Source organism: Physeter macrocephalus, chromosome 5, assembly GCF_002837175.3.
Source record: "Physeter macrocephalus isolate SW-GA chromosome 5, ASM283717v5, whole genome shotgun sequence".
Taxonomy (NCBI): domain Eukaryota; kingdom Metazoa; phylum Chordata; class Mammalia; order Artiodactyla; family Physeteridae; genus Physeter; species Physeter macrocephalus.
This window is the reverse complement of record NC_041218.1, coordinates 50,493,204-50,512,088: the sequence shown is the minus strand read 5'-3', so window position 1 is coordinate 50,512,088 and position 18,885 is coordinate 50,493,204. Positions and strand designations below refer to the sequence as shown.

At 35.5% G+C, this 18,885-nt stretch overlaps 1 protein-coding gene across 4 annotated transcripts in view; it reads right to left on the bottom strand.

The window, feature by feature from the left end:
• The window catches only part of SKAP2 (src kinase associated phosphoprotein 2), a 160,795-nt gene extending 142,822 nt beyond the window's left edge, over positions 1–17,973 (bottom strand). For all 4 annotated transcript variants that reach the window (XM_007108957.3, XM_007108958.4, XM_007108959.4 and 1 more), the window contains exons 1-4: positions 17,711–17,973; positions 8,404–8,509; positions 7,770–7,795; positions 264–371 (exon numbers count right to left, since the gene is read on the bottom strand). In XM_007108957.3, coding sequence (XP_007109019.1) covers positions 264–371; positions 7,770–7,795; positions 8,404–8,509; positions 17,711–17,777 — 307 coding nt within the window. In that variant the 5' untranslated portion in view covers positions 17,778–17,973. The remainder of the gene's footprint in view (positions 1–263; positions 372–7,769; positions 7,796–8,403; positions 8,510–17,710) is intronic.
• Positions 17,974–18,885: the final 912 nt, after the last annotated feature.

Genomic DNA, 18,885 nt, shown 5'->3' with positions numbered 1-18,885 from the left:
CAAACTTACTGATAATATTCATACGATGATGCAAGCACTCTCCTAAATATTCAAGTAAAGAAAATTTCCTAGGAAAAGAAAGAACTACATACTTAGGAAAACCACTAGAGAGAGCTCTTCTGTTCCTTAAAAGGTTCTGGTAAAGGTAAGTTAACTGAAGCCTCTGTATTTATCTGCTTTCTGACAAGACCACCACCTTTACACATTGCACTGTTTTGTGTTAGAGTGTCAAGAGGTATATTCTATGGGAAAATGTCACATACCATCAGAGGGGGCCTCATCATCTTTATCATATCTTTCTGAGGCTAATGAAATAGTGTCTGGAGGCCCAGCAAAAGGGTCATCATATTCTTCTCTATCTTCTATATCACCTATAAAAGAATCAGAGAAAAAAAGAATGGATATATATATACATATATGTATAGCTGAACCACTTTGCTGTACACCTGAAACTAACACAACATTGTAAATCAACTATGCCCCGATATAAAGTGAAAATTAAATTTAAAAATATTATTAAAAAAACAAAAACTAATCAGAGAAAAGTCTTTTATAATTTAGCCATCTTTAAAAGTGTTACTTTGTCAAAGAGGTAAATTTTACTATTAAATTCGGTCACTTTCATGGAAAACCAAAGAAAAATTTTTGAACTAGATAAAAACAGATCCTATTTTAATGTATATTCACTGTAACTTAGCTAAAGTAAGTTTTTGAAAGTCAGTACACAACTGCTTCTTTCCGTTACAAAAGGATACAAGTTCCAAAATTATGCTGGTCTCTACAAAGATGAATTCAAAAAAGTGGAAGCAGGTTAAAACATAGTGTGTAACCAAAACAAACAAAGCCAAAATAACAATAACAGCAACCAAAAAAAGCATGGAAAGCACAACAGAGAAAATAATTCAAGTTAATTCCATTTACCTACTCAATAATTGGAAAAATGATGATGAGAAATTGATAATTCAAAGCCATATGAACATTTTATGTTTTCATTAAAAATCACAGATTACATTAGAATAGATTAAAAGTACTCAGTTGTGTTTTCAAGATCAGGAATCTTTTACGGAAAAACTGCTTTAAAACTCATATAAACCTTTTAAATTCAAACAAGGTGATTTACAAACTAGACACTTTCGATTTTGCATTCAGTGATATGTTACTTTATTTTTTCTTGTGTTCTGGCTAGTTTTCTAGATGATTTCCAAATCTTAGGCTGATTGGTTGGTTTGAAGTCATATAATCCCCACAATAAAATCTTGTGGTTTGGGGTTTTTCCATATACTCATTTAGAATAATTTTTTAAAAGAGTGAATCAAACATTTGCTATATCCCAGTTATATCTAAGCACTCATTCTTCATCCATATTGAACAACAAGGAAAAAGGTATGCTTAATACCATATAAATGATCTGTTAACAATTCAAGTTACTTGTTAAAAATTCAAGAGAAAACCAGCCACCTCAGGTATTACCTAAAAATCATAGTGAAAAATCTCCATAGGAATCCTAGAGTGCCTATAGTATTACTTTTAGATCACAGTTGCTGGGCAGATCCAGATTAAAGCTACCTGGCTCTCCAAAAGGATATCTGTATCCTCTGACATGCATCTGATGGGTTGCACCCTTCTTTCACCATATTTTTGGTAGAGGAAAGCGCCTCTTTCAAGACAACACTTTCAAAATAATAAAAACCAGTATTTATATCTACTTTTTAAAATTTTGATATTTTATAAGCATTCATCATCCCTATCCTGAAAGTAAAGATATCTCCCATCAAGACAATAAGAGCAGAATATAGAGATGACTACCTTATTGTCCTTAGTGATTATACCATTATGTGTACCATACATGGTGATGTTTCTTCCCCAATTAAAATTCCAAGAAACATGTACAAATACTACTCATTCTTTGGATCTTAATTTCTCTTTCTTTCAAGATGTTCAAAGTACTTCTCAGAACATTCAGTGATCCCTTATAATATTTCTCTTATGGAAAGAAGAGTGGTCTGATTTAAAATATGAGGTAAGAGAGAACCTCATAAAAAGTGCTAGTAAAAATATGTTTGAACATAAAATGACAGCTCATGGAATACACAGTAGTAAAGATCACAAAATTCTCAACTGCTCAAAATTGCTAGAATATCCTTATATTCTTAATAAAGTAAGAATTTTTGTTATGAATTTTCTAAGGATATTTCAAATCATGAACTATAAATCTTGCTATGAAAAAAAAGTATTAGGACACTTCGACTACATCACCCTAACTTGGCACTTAGCATATGACACTATTAAGAATACAGGAATACAACAATAAAGCTAATGATTCTATGGAAAGGATTTTGAAAAAAATTCAGATGCTCATGCTTAAATCTATTAAACTCTGTGTGGAAATAAACAAAAAAATTTTTTTAAGTTTTGAAAATCAGAATTAGTTTATTATCCTTTGATAATATCCATTATATATTTTAGTGTATATATCCCCATGTGTGTACACATACTCACACACAGCAAAAACATCATTATTAAAGCTATAAATTCAATAATATTTAATATAAGTTAAGACCGTTCTACACAAATTAGTCACTGACATGTTAAAGGCCTCTGTGGTTTTTGGTTTTGTGCAAAAAAAAAGAACACTTTTTGGATTATAGAGTAAAGTGAAATTGTCCTCAATTTACCCATTCTAAGAACTGCAGTTCATTTCAAACGTTGGTTTTTTTAAAAAAAATACTATGATATTTATATTTATCTAAGACAAAATAAATTAAGTACTGCTACTGGCCTAATTTCTCCCTTCCCCGGCCCCCCCTTTTTTAAAGCTTTCCTTGAATTTAACTCAGAAAGTAAAGAATAAGCATCCCTGTGGCATCTGTATAGGGTTATTCCCTTTTTAACTTGCATTAAGTTGAAAAAACACATCATTTTTCAAAATAGTCTTCTTCATTTTATTGTTGTTCCAGTGATGATCTACCCCTTTTCCCCCCTCCCTAATTATTTTTTTCAACTCAACGAAGAGCTGCTATATTATAAGGAGCTTTAATTGAACACAGGGGTCGCTGTTGAGCAGTGCAAAGCATTTTTTCTCCCCAGGGGCTGAGCACTTGCAACTATACCTGCAAAGACTTCGATAAATTAAAAGGAAAATGTTCAACTTGTGTTTATGTAATAGAAAACTGAACTCCAAAGCAACAATGGGCATCAGGTAAACGTATCCAATACAATTTACAGACATAATTGAAAGCATTACAGCCTAATCAGACATCTAAAAGAAAAGCATGCTCAAATGAAATGTCTACAGAATCATTAGTTGGCAGCCATTCTATTACCATCACACATAATGTCAGTGGTGCCTTGAGCCTGTGCCAATGACAACAGCATAAATTTTGCATCTCATTTCTATGGTCATAAAATTAATGATCAGTTTAAAAATACTTCTTTGTAAAAGTTATTGCTCAAAGAAAAGACATGAATGTGTCCCTGTTATGTACTCAGAAGGATAATTATGGGGTTGTTGCTCATTAATACTCTTTCTTGTTTCCCTAGAAAAGCATGTGATTTATCCCACAACTTTCAAAAGTTTAATTAATGATACAAAGTTAACAGTCTAAAAGACAATGATCCAAGACTTCTTGTCCTGTAATTTCATTGGCAAGTTAAATAACACATCAAAATCAAGGCTTAGGCATATCACAGCAGCATATTTCTTTGAAAAATATTTTTAAATTTTTAATTGTTGGGTTCAAATTACTATTATCCCTTCTTTTCTATATGGCTCATGGTCAATTAACATTTTCCTAAATGCCTGGAGATAAAGCCCAACAGCAATTGAACAGTCATGATCCCACCATTGAAGGTGATTTAACCAATCCACTGCTTGTTTTAGCAAATACAGTTCTATTTTGAATGCAATCAGGTAAACAGTAAACTAAACAATATACCTAAAATTCAGATGATAACCATTCCCTTTTACAGAGAATGAAATGTAAACTTGGTGGGGAAAATTACTTTAGTGAAAAATATTAATTTCTAATTTTCTACTCAGTTCACTTGTCCAAAATAATTTCTCAAGTGATAATATACAGTTATGAATGGACATAAACATTTAACTTGTCATTTCTTAAGGGAACCTGTAGTTTAATTCTTAAAAATTTGAAAGATTTGAGTCACCACAAATAAGATTCTCTTCATAACTCTTCTACCATAGAAGGGCTAATTTATAGCATGCAAACATGAGGCAGAATTTTAAAGGAAGGACACCATTCCTCAAGTACTACCTTTGAAACAGACTTCTACTACTATAGGCCCCATAATCTCAAACATGCTTAACACATTTGTATATGGCCAGAGATGTGGGGTGGGGGTAAGGGAGCTGCAAGTTATTTGCTCAGATTTCACTTGGGAGCTAACTTTCAACAGAACATATACTATGTTAGGAAGAGTAAAGGAAACGAAGTTAAACGTCATCCAAACTTCTGACTTTTCTGCTGTTCTCAAGGATTCCATCAGAACAAACTAAAATGGGTCCCTTCTTATCTAACAGCCCTGTCACTCAAAAAACTAGTTTAGTCCATAAATAAACTTAATAATACCAATGAGGTCAAAGGAAATTGCTTTCTAAGTAAACCTATTCATATTTAACAATATCAATGGAGTTTTAGGATAAAATCTGCTAAATAAATGTTTTAATTTAGAGGAAAAATATTTTAAAGGAGAAAATGAGACCTTTTTAGTTATGACATCTAAAGAGAATTGAAAACAATATATTCACATTTTTTAAAGCTGTAGACACCCATATTTGAAAAATATTCTCTTGAAATATTTGTCTCATGTTAATATGCATACCCTTCCTTTAGTAATTTATGGTTTCCTCAAAATTTACTTGAAAACTGAATTATAGATCAAGATTTACTAAATCCTCTTGATAAATGAACTTGAATCTGAGAATACACATTAATATAACACTTACTGAACACTATGTGTCATGCATAGGTATCTTCACATTATCTTATTCTATAAAGAAAATAATAATACCAAAATCATCACTGGAGTAAAACAAGCCTAATATAAGGGCAAGATACAACTACAAGTAAAACTTTTTTATCATATACCTAATATATATTAGAAAATTCTATTTTATACTCAGTAACACCTTTACTCAAGTAGTAATATATTTTCATCCCCAAAATAATTATTTCAAGTCACATTTAAGAGTGCTATGACCTTATGATGTGACAGAGAACAAATTCTGAAATAATCATAATTGTAAAATAATTCTAAAATGAGCATAATTCTAGTTCATGAAGCCTGTATTTAGGAGTATACTTTATATTACTAGGCTACATTGTAACTAAGAATAAAACACTAGGGTTAGATAGTTATTCTGTCATGTACAATATCTAAAGACTATAAGAAGAGAAGTGAGAGTAAAGTAAGGAAGGATAACAGACATCTGTGAACATTAAAGTAACTAATAACTCACTTATCTGAAATAAATAAATGTGAATTAATTCATTTTATTTAAAAACTCTCTTCCAGGTCCTTTTTTCTCCCAATAATGATATTAAAATGGTACTTAACCATCATGTAAAAAAAAAAAAAAAAAGTATGTGAAACAAATAGGAGTATAAAGGTAAAAAGCAGGAAAATAGCCTCTGGTCACTTCATTGTGACCCTATATTGACCTGAGAGAGAGAAAGAGAGAGAGGGGAAACAGCCAAAAGGATTTCTGCCCAGGTCTCCTTGGATGAAGACAATCCAAAAACCCCAAGAAGAAAATGTAAGAAAAAAAAGAAAAGCAGCATTATCAAAACATACTTAGATGAATTCAATTTATTCAGTGTAGAGATCTGATTGTTAATAAATTCCTGTTTTTAAGAAATATGTCTTTTGAGCAATTGCTTATTCAACTATTAAGCCTGTACTAACTTCCCTTTACTATTTCTAACAAACTACAGAAATAGTCTTTTTAGAACAGTCGAATTATACTTTGAGGGTAGAATGGCATAAAATTACTCAGCTTCTCATATTTCTCCAAGGTATACATCCAATTTATCCACAGGCTTACTTCTGAGTAGGCACTCTTGGTGATTAGTTAACTCAATACAGCAGTATTGAACTACAAATGACTTATTCAGAGGAAAATGATTATGGGGAATCTCTGAATTCTGTGTTATTTGAACTCTTATTCTAGGCTCATTTTTCAATTTCTATCAAATACTATATAAACTTCCATTCTCCTTAGAGACAAAGAATGTATCTCAGTAATGTAATTTTAATATCCACACACCTGAACAAGTCCTAAACCAGAATACCCAAGGGAAAGTTCCTACCCTATTATTGAATCATATGCAATTCTACATATATGACTTCATACTATCACATTTTCTCAGCTTAAAAATGTTTAACGTACAAATAATTATGTCACAATGAGAGTCCAATAAGTAACCACTAGAACAAAATGTGCCTTTTAAGAAAAAAGGCAGAATCTGATACACAATATTTCCCCTATAAACAGTACACTGTATAAAAGTTATCATAATTAAAATGCATAAATTCATTATTTCTTTACTCAACTAAGCAAAATACAACATGATTAAACCCACAGTTTAGGATTCATTATAGAGAACAAAGAAGTAGGTACTTGTGGAGAGGAGGAGTTTCCTGCTCTTCCCTTTATTTAACAGTGTTAAAAAATTTAATATGGAAAAAAATCTCTTATTTCCTCTAATCACAACAATTGTGATGACTTAATGTGAAAAGAAACTGTGGTTTCCTTTTAACTGATTTTAGGTTTGTCTGGTTAAGTAGCTGGTTTATTGAAACCATCATTACTCTCTCACTTATCAGTTGGCAGAGATATGAGTTACTCTGTGGTATCTGCTAACCCCAGTTGGAAGATGCCACACTGCTTCCCCCAAACTCAGAGCCTAGCTTCACATAGTTAACTGACCTCATGTTGTGACCCTCATACCAGCATCCACAGGCTTCAGGTCATGACCTATGAATTAGCATCATGGAAGTAAGGGCCATACCAAGTTTCCCTTACAGAACTGAAGACATGAAATACTAGAAACTTCCTACACCTTTCTGGATTTGGTTTTCAGTAAGCTAAGCAGCTGTCTCTCAAATCTAAAGGAAGACAATCAGCTTACCAGCATTCTCACATATTTCGAAAAATGAAAGTGAATCCCCTTCTTAGAAAATGCCTATGGCATACATTTATTCATATCAAAAGAATCACAAGAATAATAAAAAATCAGCATTTGAAAAAGATTTTACTCATGCTCTCAAACAAAAATTGATACTGTTTTTAAACCAATTACCTTTTAGAAACATTACCTATGAGCACCCAGCCACAGGCCCTCCTGCTCCCATCACCACTATAAAGTAATCTCTACAGGGTTAAATGGTGTTAGGTTGGTATCTCGCCTCTGCCTCACAAAATTCTTCCGTGTGTAACTGCACGTATATACCTTTCTTAACAAACTTCTGCCACAATGAACTCTAAGAACCATAAAACCTAAGAATGTTAAACACAGATTTCTGCATGAAAGATTGTGCAAAAGAAGATTGTGCAGAGTAGATTCTAGATATGTTTTTAAATTTTATTCTCAGCAGGGGGAGCTAGCACTCTCATCTTTAAAGTCTAAGTATACAACACAGAAATTTAAATTTTGACTCCAACTATCAAATTTCAGTATGTGTTAGATTTTCCTATTGAAAATCTCTGCAAGGAAAAAAAATGTCAAGTTTGACAAAACTTGAAAATTTACCTTTGTCTTGAAGTTCCTGAAGATAGCTGCAAAATAAAGCAAGAACATTATACTTTAAAATAAAGGTTGACAAATCAAACAAGATCTAATCAATGGCAATAATTCAAGTCTATTTTAAAATCTATATTGTAAACATAGATTTAGAGAAAAAACTACTTCCTATCCTGAAATGATAATTCCAAAAGGCTTATGGATTTATAATAAAGGTATTTTTAAAGACTTAAGTTACAGTAGTAAAACCAGACTATATCTTTAGTACATACAACTTAAATTACATTTATTCATTTGAGTATCTGGAGGTATCTTCCGTATTTATGTTAAAACTCTCAACCTACCTATGTCTTATCAGTTAAACCAAATATATCCTCAAATAATCAAAATAAAGAGTTGGATTTTGCTAGAATGCTTAGAAAAATACATAATCAATAGGCTTCACAAAAAACGGTATAATGATAAGCCTGTCTGTTTTTAAAAACTATTATAGTAGAAATATAGTTTGTCCTTTAAAAATACTTCAAACCAATTAAATTAGAACATAAAAAATTTAATCCCACAATAATCAGTCCTTCATTAAAATGTTAATTACAACGTTTCTTATAAGAAATAAGTAATAAAAGGCAAGTAAGTGACTTACATAGACTTTACATCTTTTATCTTCTTAATAAGGGAGTCTCTCTTTTCCTTTGCTTTCTTGGATAAATTTTCCCCTCTCAGTACGTCTGCTACAAATGTTTCAACATCTAAACCATGAAATATAAGAAAAAGGATACAAATTATAGGAAAGAATCATTTTTTTTGTGAAGACAAATAGGACAATGATTGTTTCTACCCATAAGTGTTAATATCTGTACAACTTGTTACAGTTATTTATCAATCCAAAGCATAACAGTTGAAGTATGTTTCAAATACTAAATTGGACAAATCTGTTCACCACTTAGCTAATAAAATGTGTATGCTCTACTTATGCTTAACACAGCGAATGCTATTTGAACGTTTGGCATCATTAAACCAGGAGGAAGCACGCAAGTTTTAATAAACTATGGTGCCCCATAAACAAATTCTCTGTATAAAAGCAAGTGCAGAGCTTTCATGCATGTTACTATCATTTTTTAGTATTTTGTAAGTTCCTGTATGAACAGGTCATTCACAATATTATATCAATATAAGCTAATGTCTCTGGCAAAGGCATCCTTTTCCCAGTGTAATCAATTTTCAGGTATATGCAGCGCTTAATGCTTTAGAGGAAAAACAAACCCCTTTTTCTAGCCAAGATTCCCAAATCAAACCTTCCTCTTTCCTATCTGCCCCACCTACTCTGGCCAGCTATTCTCAAATAAAAAAGATAATCAGTTGTGTGGTTTTGTGTGCTCTTGCTTCCTGCCTTGGCATTACTACCTGGAAATATTTCTTTAAATAAAGGAAAAAGTGGCAAAATAGATTTAGCCACTATTTTAAAATATAGTAACCAAGAGATAAGACTTCTATGGCCTCATATAACATTTTCACAAAGCCTTTTTTTTTTTAATTCAGTAAACTTCTAAATTATTCTGCTTTGTAATTCTCTCTGGTATGCAATTCCACCAAATCCATATTGGTTTGATTTTACAATAGCCCCACTCTTACTGTTCATGAAATACTGTACAAGTTTAAATTAACTTTATATTCAGAATTTTAAATGTCACTTTGAGATATCTAATATAGAAGATACCATTAAAATTTTTTCAGTAGGTATGACTATAAACCACCCATATTTCATACTGAAGAGATGTGTATATGTTTTACTTTCTTTTTATTTAACTAATTCGTCTCCTAATTCACACTGATAAAAAGATGGTATCAAAACCTACAATAATATTATACTTAATTCAAAGCAGTATAGCAAATAGTCTTTCAACTGTACTTATAATTAGCAACTTAAAACCTAGTATTTGAAATAGAATGGTATAACTGACTTTAAATTCTTGATTACAAAAGTATGTTGATCCGAGGAGTGAAGCTGATTAAACTGTTATTCTATTCATTCATAATAAATTGTATAAAAGTGATTCTTCACTAAATCAATATAAGTAAAATAATTAAAATTTAGTCTTGGAATAATTTTAAGTAGCTTTCTGGTTTGAAGTCCATTACTGACTAATGTTAAAAGTAACTATCAAAATGAAACAAAAGCAAAATGTCACAGCTTCTCTTTCCTTGAGCTGTCCCTATTTTGAAGAGGGGGACACAGAGACATAATCCAGTACCAGTACAAATTGGACCCACACTTCTAAAGTGAGTTCAAAATAATGAGACATAAAAAAAGCACTCTTCTCTCAACTCTAAATTTTGTATGTACCCAGAGGAGCAAGGCAACCTCTGGACATTCAGATATTAGCTGAAATGGAAAAGATCATTGGCTTCTCTGAGATGGCTCCAATAAATCTACTAAGAAACTGCAGTAAGAGAAGGAGTAGCACCTCTACTGCTGATTCTTTCTTCCAACCAATTCTTTCTTCCAACCAGACTCAATACTTGGGAGAATCACTGGCATAACGATTGGTAGTTTGCTTAATGTTACTTTCACTCAGTGTTTGTCTTTAATTCCCTCATCCACACGAGTATTTAATTGCCTATTTTACATTTTCATTATACAATACAAGTTTAAACAAACAGGATCTATTTTCTATCTCCGGAAGCAATAACAGAACGAATTACAGCCCGAGTTATTTCTTTAAAAGGTCTTTTCAGTTGTATAAAAACTCAGAAAACAAAAAGCTGTAATGCTCTGTATAGTGTTTCCTAACAGTGCCAAAAATATTTTTAAATTATTGAGCTATGCTATTTTGTGAGGAAATACTTGTTGAAGGAGTGTGAGACTGCAGGAAGAATCTGTGTTGTTTGTTTTCTGAGTGGGAGGAGATTCAGAGATTGCGCAAGGGAAAAAGCCTATATTTTTAGAGTATTCTTAATGTATTTATTCCTAAACTTCTGCCACAAAAGGGGTTTAAGGCAACTGAAAAGATTTAATAAACATTGAGTTTTAAAAATGATTTCACAAAGGAGATGTGGAAAGCGTACAACCTGCTTTCTGGTTTTTTTGTTTTTGTTTTTAACAAATAAGAACTTCATAGTGGAAGCGATTCCTGCAATACTCTTCGTTTGTTGGTGCCCACAGACTCAATTGGTTTTCAAGCTTTTGAAATCCGGGTTTTTTCCTTAAAATCCATACTGTGACCATTTATTTTGAAATCGAACGACACCAGCCTCTCCTAGGCACAGGAGACGCTCTGGACGTGCCCGCGGCCTTCGCCGAGCCCCTGCGCAGAGCTCCGACCCCGTTCCCCCGGCGCAAAGACGTAGCGGGTGCTGTTAAGTTACTCGGCCTTCACCGGGAGATGCTCAGGCTCCGCCGTCCGAGACACTGGGAGTGTTAAACCCCAGGGTTCCCGTCATTGGAGCTGTGAGCAGGGAGCACTGGTTTGGGGCAGCGCCCTCGCCAGACAAATGGGACTGGATCTGCGGCTTTGTAGCTCAGAGCCAGGGTAATATTTCAAAAGCGAGCAATAAAAGTCCTGGGCGACTCAAGCACTCCCCTGGCTGGTTGGAAAAGAGATCTGAAGCTTTTTATTGTGCTCTGAATAGCCCTGCAAACGGTAAACTAGCAAGCGCTTTAGCCCTCTTCTACCTTCCTTTAGGGGTCATGTCCCTCTGTTAATATGTAGATTTCACTGACTCCAGACTGCCTATAATTCGGGGAACAGCCGTAATTCGATTACAAGAAAAGGTCAGCCTGCCTCCTCGCTGGCCTCTTGGCCTGGTGAGTTAGACAGAATTCCTCTTTCTCACAGGTGGGATCTCGGCTCACCCGCGTCCTCCACGGGAGAGGAGAAGCTTAAGGACCCACCCGGCCACGTGGAGAAAGCGCAGTTCCGGCGCCCTCTAAGCACCAGGTCTAATCCCTACCGCCGCTCCGCGGTTCGTCACGTAGACCGCAGGTCAGCGCCGGCCGCATTTAACCCCAGAATTGGGCCCATCTCCATCCGCCTCTGCCCCCAAGTCATCACCAAGGAAAAAGTTACTCAACGAATACAAATGTGGTGGTGATTTTTGCTCCTGTTACACCTTAGCATTGTCAGAGCAAACCTGATCTCCCGGTACAACTGTAAAGATCTGGGGGAGAAGGCCGCTGGAAAGATCTGATTTACAACCGCTCTGTAGATAAACGTTAAGGTCTGAAAACAAAATTAAAAGATGACATCATGTCTTGGCTCAGCAATCCTCAAGCAGTTTAAGTTAGAAACTTCTCAATAGCCATCGCAACCCCTAAGAGGCAAATACTTAGCACACACAAAATCACCCAGTAGTAGTCAATTTTTCCTTTTATTTTTTCTTTTCCTGTACATATGGACCCCCTAGAAAAACTGCCACTCATCTCCCCCTAGAGCCCGAGAGGCTAGGACAGGTATCTAACACACACAAACTAACAGCTTTCTACCAATTTCCATACTAATTACAGTTTCAAGGTGAAACCACACAAGGTTAGGACAGTTTTTAAATTCTTGCAAACTATAAACTGGCGGCTTCTCCAAGCTGAGTACATAGCACAGGTTCCAACTCTTTAAGAAAGCCGGAGTTTGACCACTTGCCCTCACCATCCTCCACCATGGAATATGACTTCCAGGCTGGAGGTTGTAAACAAGTCACAGAGGTTAACACCTGGTGTCTTTTGCCTAGTCCTCCAACCAACCAATACCTCACCTCCCTGGGCAGGCAGGCAAGTGTGCAGGCACAGGCGCGCACACACACACACACACACACACAGCCTCTGTGATGGCCTGAATTGTATAGGAGGGGGGGGCAAGAATTAGAGTGAATCCACTACCACACGCTCAGCCCCAGATCAATGAATAAGTGTAAAACCAGTCAAACCATACCCCAAATGGCTTTAGGACTTAATTCCACATCTTTCTCTACTTTATGAATTGGGCCAAGTTGCACTTTGTATTCACTGAGGTGCTATCACTAAACAAGAATCTCAGCCTAGAATTTAAGTTGGCATCAGAACAAAAAGAGAAGCTTTTCTTCTCTGTTAAAGGAGGGTATGGTCTGACCAAACACCTACTGGTGAAAACATAAAAATCAGTTAAACTGGGCACATGTAGACCAATTAAGCTAAATGCCCAAATTTGGAAAATGGCTAATTAAAAAGTTATTGATAGCTCTAATAAATGTCTTTCTCTTGATTACCCAGCACCTTTACAGGTTATGGTTGAACTGTGGGCTTTTCAAACATGGAAAAAGAGACAGGAACAAGCACAAGGAGTTCTCAAAGTATGATAGGAAAAACGTACCTGAGTCTTACAATCCAATCATCTGATTACATTTTCAAAATTGGTTTTGGAGGCTAAATGACTTATTTTGGTGGAAAACTGGACTGTTGAAGGATAGAGATGAATATTTTTCACCTCTAAAAGACGACTCGATAAATAGCACCTTATAATCATCAAAATCTCTTTACCACACATTTTCAAAGAAGCCACAGTGAATAAAACATTAGTCTGAGATTTGCACTATATTCACTGTTAGGTATAATGTATTATAATGTGTTCACTATGGGATTGAAAAAGAAATGTAAACTCAGCGGAATGAAAAAGATAGACTTGGCTTTAATTGAAAAAGACAAACTAAGTGAATAATGAGTATATAAAAACTAGCCTATGTCACTTTTATCACCCATATATGACACTTAATCTTAAATTTATGAGAGACAACTGAACTGTGTTTCAAATCACCAGAGGCTTTTCCCACTCTGATGTTTCTGTCTTCTTTCTAGTAATACTTTAATGCTGATAAAGTAGAGCTAAGCTCATTAGGAAATTTTTTATATACTTCTCTTTTTTAGAATATTTAGATTTCTTTTTTAAAAGGAAACCAGTGATAATTTGGATTGGGTAACTATAAAATTGTGCATACTAGCATATTATCAAGAGCTTTATTTAGTAATCTGAGATGAAAATACTTTAAAAGGAAAGTCATGAAAAAAAAAAGACAGCCAAAGATCCTCTCCCAAGAAAAAACAGAATATTGTATGCTTAACATAGGCAAATAATTTTCCTAACATCACATCTTAAGTCAGCTATGTTATTTGACCCATACAAGAAACTATAACTTTCTGGTCCCTTGAGTTTCAAACATATATTCCTATTTCTAGAAGAGAAAAATCTTAGAGGTGTCATGCACTGATTTCACCGTAAGATCAAAGGTTCTCATATCAACTTTAAACTCATTAGTTATTACTGCCAAAATGGGGCAGGCTTCTTCTTGCTCTGTAAGAAAATCCAGGTGCTAAAGAAGTAGGTGACTATTGGTGACTCAGTAGGTGGCACTCTTCCCTTTACATACTCAGCCAATACCCCAGAAGGAAGTTATGGGACACTAGATACACCATAAATGATTCTTATAAGAAAAATAAAACCGAAATGTTGACCAAATTATAAATGGAACTTTGGAAGGGTGGAAATCAAACCACACTATTCTCAGCATTGAAAAAAATTCTACCTCTATCTCAACTGAATTCCATTCTTTAACTAGTGTCCCTAAAGGGATTATCAATTATGTGTGAAGGTTTTTTAAAATGTCCTGGAAATCCTCAATATAGGAAAATGCAGTATTTCTAATCAAGACTGCCAAGTGAACAAAATCTCAGGGTCACTTTGCAGACACCACTCTGTTTATTGTTTGTTTGGTTTGGGTTTGATTTTTCAGAGTATACTAAGAACCATCATTTTCTTCAACATTGGTTTCACTTTCTAACTCAATAAAAAGAAACTAACATTTTCTTACAGCTTTCCTTTTTAAATATGTTGTCCTAAAACAAATGAATGAGAATATCTAACTGCAAACCACCAAGAGTCCAGTATTCAAAGGGCGATTAAACAAATCAAGGGGATTGGGAGTGGGGGGTGGTGAGCAGTGGTTCTAATTCCTCTCACTTTCTTGCCTGCCTGGAGGAAAAACTCACATAAATCAAGATTATTCTTGCTGTTCATCCTAGTCAAAATATTTGGATGTGGGAGAAGATTAAATGGACAAGATTTGGGATAATCCTTTGATTCTAATTATCCCAGCTAAACCTGTTCTTCCATTGTGGTGAAAAAAAATTAAAGGTTGCCTGTAGTGCATATGGCAGTCCCCAATTTACTTTTAACAACAAAAATCTGTAAACCTTTTTCTATTCATGGGACAAGAAAATAATTCAACACTTTTATAAAAAGTATAGGCTATCAATATTTAATATACTGATTCCACAGAAATAAAAATAACTAACGGTCAAACTATATAGCCACTTTTTCAAGAGCATCATTAAATGTGAGGGAAGAATGATAACCTCTATGGATTTTTGCATTTCTAAAGAATTTTTTTTAAAGGGAAGGAATCAGAAGGAGGGGGGAACAAATACTGAAAAGGAAGCCTAAAACAGATATAATCAGAGGAAAATATAAAGAGAAGAGAATAATAAATTGATAAGAATACATTTGAGCACCTACCTCCATCAAGCAGTTGAAACGTCAAACATTTAACACATATAGCGTAATGATTTGGATAAAGGGAACATGGAACGCAATGGGAAATGTCCAAAACATTTTTTTAATAGGCATTATCTTTTGACTTTATATTCCTTTTTTCTGAAGGGATTTTAATGCCTGAAAAGTTTAGTTCCTTATCTTCTCTACCCTGGAATTCTAGCATAGCGCCATGCATTCTAAGAGTGCTCAACTGCTAACTACAACCACCACTGCCAATATCTCCTCCTTACTTTCAAAGAAAGAACTAGGTAAGCCAGCAATATCTTTAAAATTCAAACCAATGTCAACTCTTCCTCTATAGTTTTAATAATTTTAAATCTAACCATGTCCTATTACCCAAACACTTGAATAATGCTAATGATCATGAACAATCCAACAGAATTTTTTGGATAAAAAAATGTGAAAAAAAAATTGCTCAGAGCACTTATTCTTGAAACCTTTCCTACCTCAAAAAAAGATTTTAATTAAAGTCAACCATAAAATGTTAACCATTCTCTTTGAATGATTAGTTTAAAAAGAAAACTGAAAAACACTGGTTCACTTGTCTCATTTCTTTACAATTTATATCATATATATTTCCTCATAGCCATACCTCTTAAAAATATCCTCTGAAAAGAAAGTATAAGTCAAATTTGTAATCAACAAAATTTTAATGTTTTATTATTTGTTTTTAATACTTCATGTGTTTTAATATGTGATTTGCTTTAAAAATGTGAAATACTGAAAATGTCAATAAAATGATTTTTAAAACGCTGATTTCAGACATTATGTAAGTATTATTATCTGATTAAAGAGAGATGGCTAAAGTATATAGGAAGTTAGCAATGGCAGATAATTTAAATATTATTTAATTCTGAGCTTTCAATTAAATTACGCAAATAAGGGCTACATGAAATATTTGTAATCTATGGGGATCAGAGAATAAAGAGTCTCATAACCCATATATCATACTATCTGCAAACGTATGACTGTGGATCCAGATAGCAAACTGTCTACTGTGGAGCTGTCAAGCTTCAAAAGCGTGTACCCAGAGGTCTACACTTCACTTCTTAAACTCAAAAATTCACACCTAGAATATCCTGAAAATGGTGACATCTATTTTTAGAGTTATGATAAACAGTTCTCTGACCTGGTGACTAAAATAATATTCTAAGCAAGGAATTCCAGCATAGTAACAACAAAAATGTTAACTGCAGTAAAACAAAATCAGCATTCACTTGAACTCTCATAGAATGGAATAAAAGCTGCCTTAACTCAGCCCCTACAGTTCTTTCAATATTTCCCTTAGTGGTACCCGTTAATGACAACAAGCATTTCTTAGAGTAAAACACTCTCCCACCACAAATGCATTCATTACACTGCAATCATGTTCACATAAACATGTCTGCATTCATACATTATTGGTTTTCTCTATCATATTCAAGATGCTAACCACCAAAACAGTGTAAGAGCATATAAGATTTGGTCTCACAGTGCTCTAACAGTAACTTACTACTTAAAATGTCACATTTTAAACACTGCTTTAAGAGTTAAAATAAGCAAATTGTAACACAGGCATCTAAGAGAAACTCTTTTAATCCAGTTATTCATGACCAATATTGAAGGATACTAAAGAAACAACTAAAGAAAAGTAAAAATTTTTAATCAAAATTCAGTATTCAGAATTCTGATGTACACATGACAAAGTGAGTAATGGGAAGAATTCCAGAGCATCAGGATAGGTAAGATTTGTGCTACCCTAAAACAGATGTATTGTCTTTTCTACCTTGAGCAGAAATACAAATTTTTTAACAGCCCTTAGTGAAAATACACATCTCCATATCAAGTATATTAATGAACTAGCAGTGGATTCATAACAGCCTTGAAGAATGCACCTTTAATTCCTAAGTTCCTACAAATGGTAATTTTAAACTGAAAAGGGGAAGATGAGGGTGCAAAGATGAAGTACTGTACTTTAATCGTGTGACACAGGAAGTTGGACTTTAACACATCCTTCCTTTTTTGTTTTAACATGTTACTCAGGCTGAAGACAAGTGGCCATTTGAGAGTCAGGCTCTCTTCGAAGGTCTCAAATATGGGTGGACTGAATGTTGAAGAAAAATGGGAGTTTTAGAAATGACAAACCCTTTGGTCCCATAACCCCAAACCCCTAACCCCTGTAGCTCAGAAATCTCTTTCTCCTCCATCGGCCAGGCAACCGAAAACTACTTCTTTGACTTCTCTCTCTCCCTCTCCCCCTCTCTCCCTCTCTCTCTCTCTCTCTCTCTGGGAGAGCGGAGAAGAAGGGGAGAGACTCCGAACGCTTCTGTCCCCACCGGCTCGCCGTCCCCGCGCCCCCGCCCCCGCCGCGTTACCCGCCCCCTTCCCGCTTTTTACCTGCCAACAGGTTCCTAATTTCCTCGGGGAGGGGGTAGGGAGAGGAGGTGCTGCTGGGGTTGGGCATGTTAGGGAGCTCGGGGCTTGCGGGGAAAGGACCTGCGCTGAAAGGGGACCCGACCGGCTGGGGTTGCGGCTGCGACCTAGACTCGGGCTAGCGGTCCCGGTAAGAACAGCGGGGATACGAGTCCGGACACTGCCGGGCCGAGGCTGGCTCACAACAAGGAAGTCACTGAAGCCCCAGCCAAGGCTGCTGGACTCTCGGCCCAGCCCCGCCCAGCAATTCGGGGCGGGGCGGTGGGCGGGGAGGAGGCCCGAAGGGCCAGAGGGGCCTTAACTGCGCATGTGTAACCCTCGGTTTTCCTCGCCTCCGAAAAAGAGCCCCTGGGCAGGCCACACCCACCGCTACGTAGGGGCGCGGGAGGGGGGCGCCTGGTGGGAAGGGAGTGGAGTGCTGCTGCATCACCTGATCCAGCGCCTGAGGTGCCTTGCGGCCATTTTTGTCACTGGTATCCCCGCAACTGCTGACCATTCCTCCACGGTCCCGGAAAACAAGGTATCCGTAGTGCCTCCAGGTTTTCCGATCGAGAGACTTTCTGGACCTTAATCAGCCCCGCCAAGGTGTAACACCTCGCCCAGTACCCCACATGGAATTTTCGACCGCCCTAAACTATTATGGCCTTCTTTATCCAATTGCATGATGGCAACAAAGTCCCATCTTCAGCCAGTCCTCCTTCAGAAGCCAGTCTGGAGCTGCTCCAGAGAGTGCTCTGATTGGCGCTTACACTACTTTTATACCTAATTTAGATGTTTGGGGTGACTTCCCCCACTACGAAGAGCAGGGAGGTCTAGTTACAAACACAAAGGTAAATAGACACAGATACCACTGTCTGCCTATAAGCATCAAAAAGAAAATTGCTGGTGATTAGTAGAATGGAATTATAAAATCTGTTCACTCCAACCTGATCGTTTAATCAACACATACTTATTGTCTCCTATCTCCAAATCTTACAGGTTTTCTGTAAAAGATACGTTCTGGTGCTTTTAAAGGGGTGTGTGTGTGTGTGTGTGTGTGTGTGTGTGTGTGAAAGAAAATAAATATATAAATAAACAAACTTTTTTTTCTTCACATAGGAACCACCATGGCAAAGTTCTTTCCTAGATGCCACTATTGT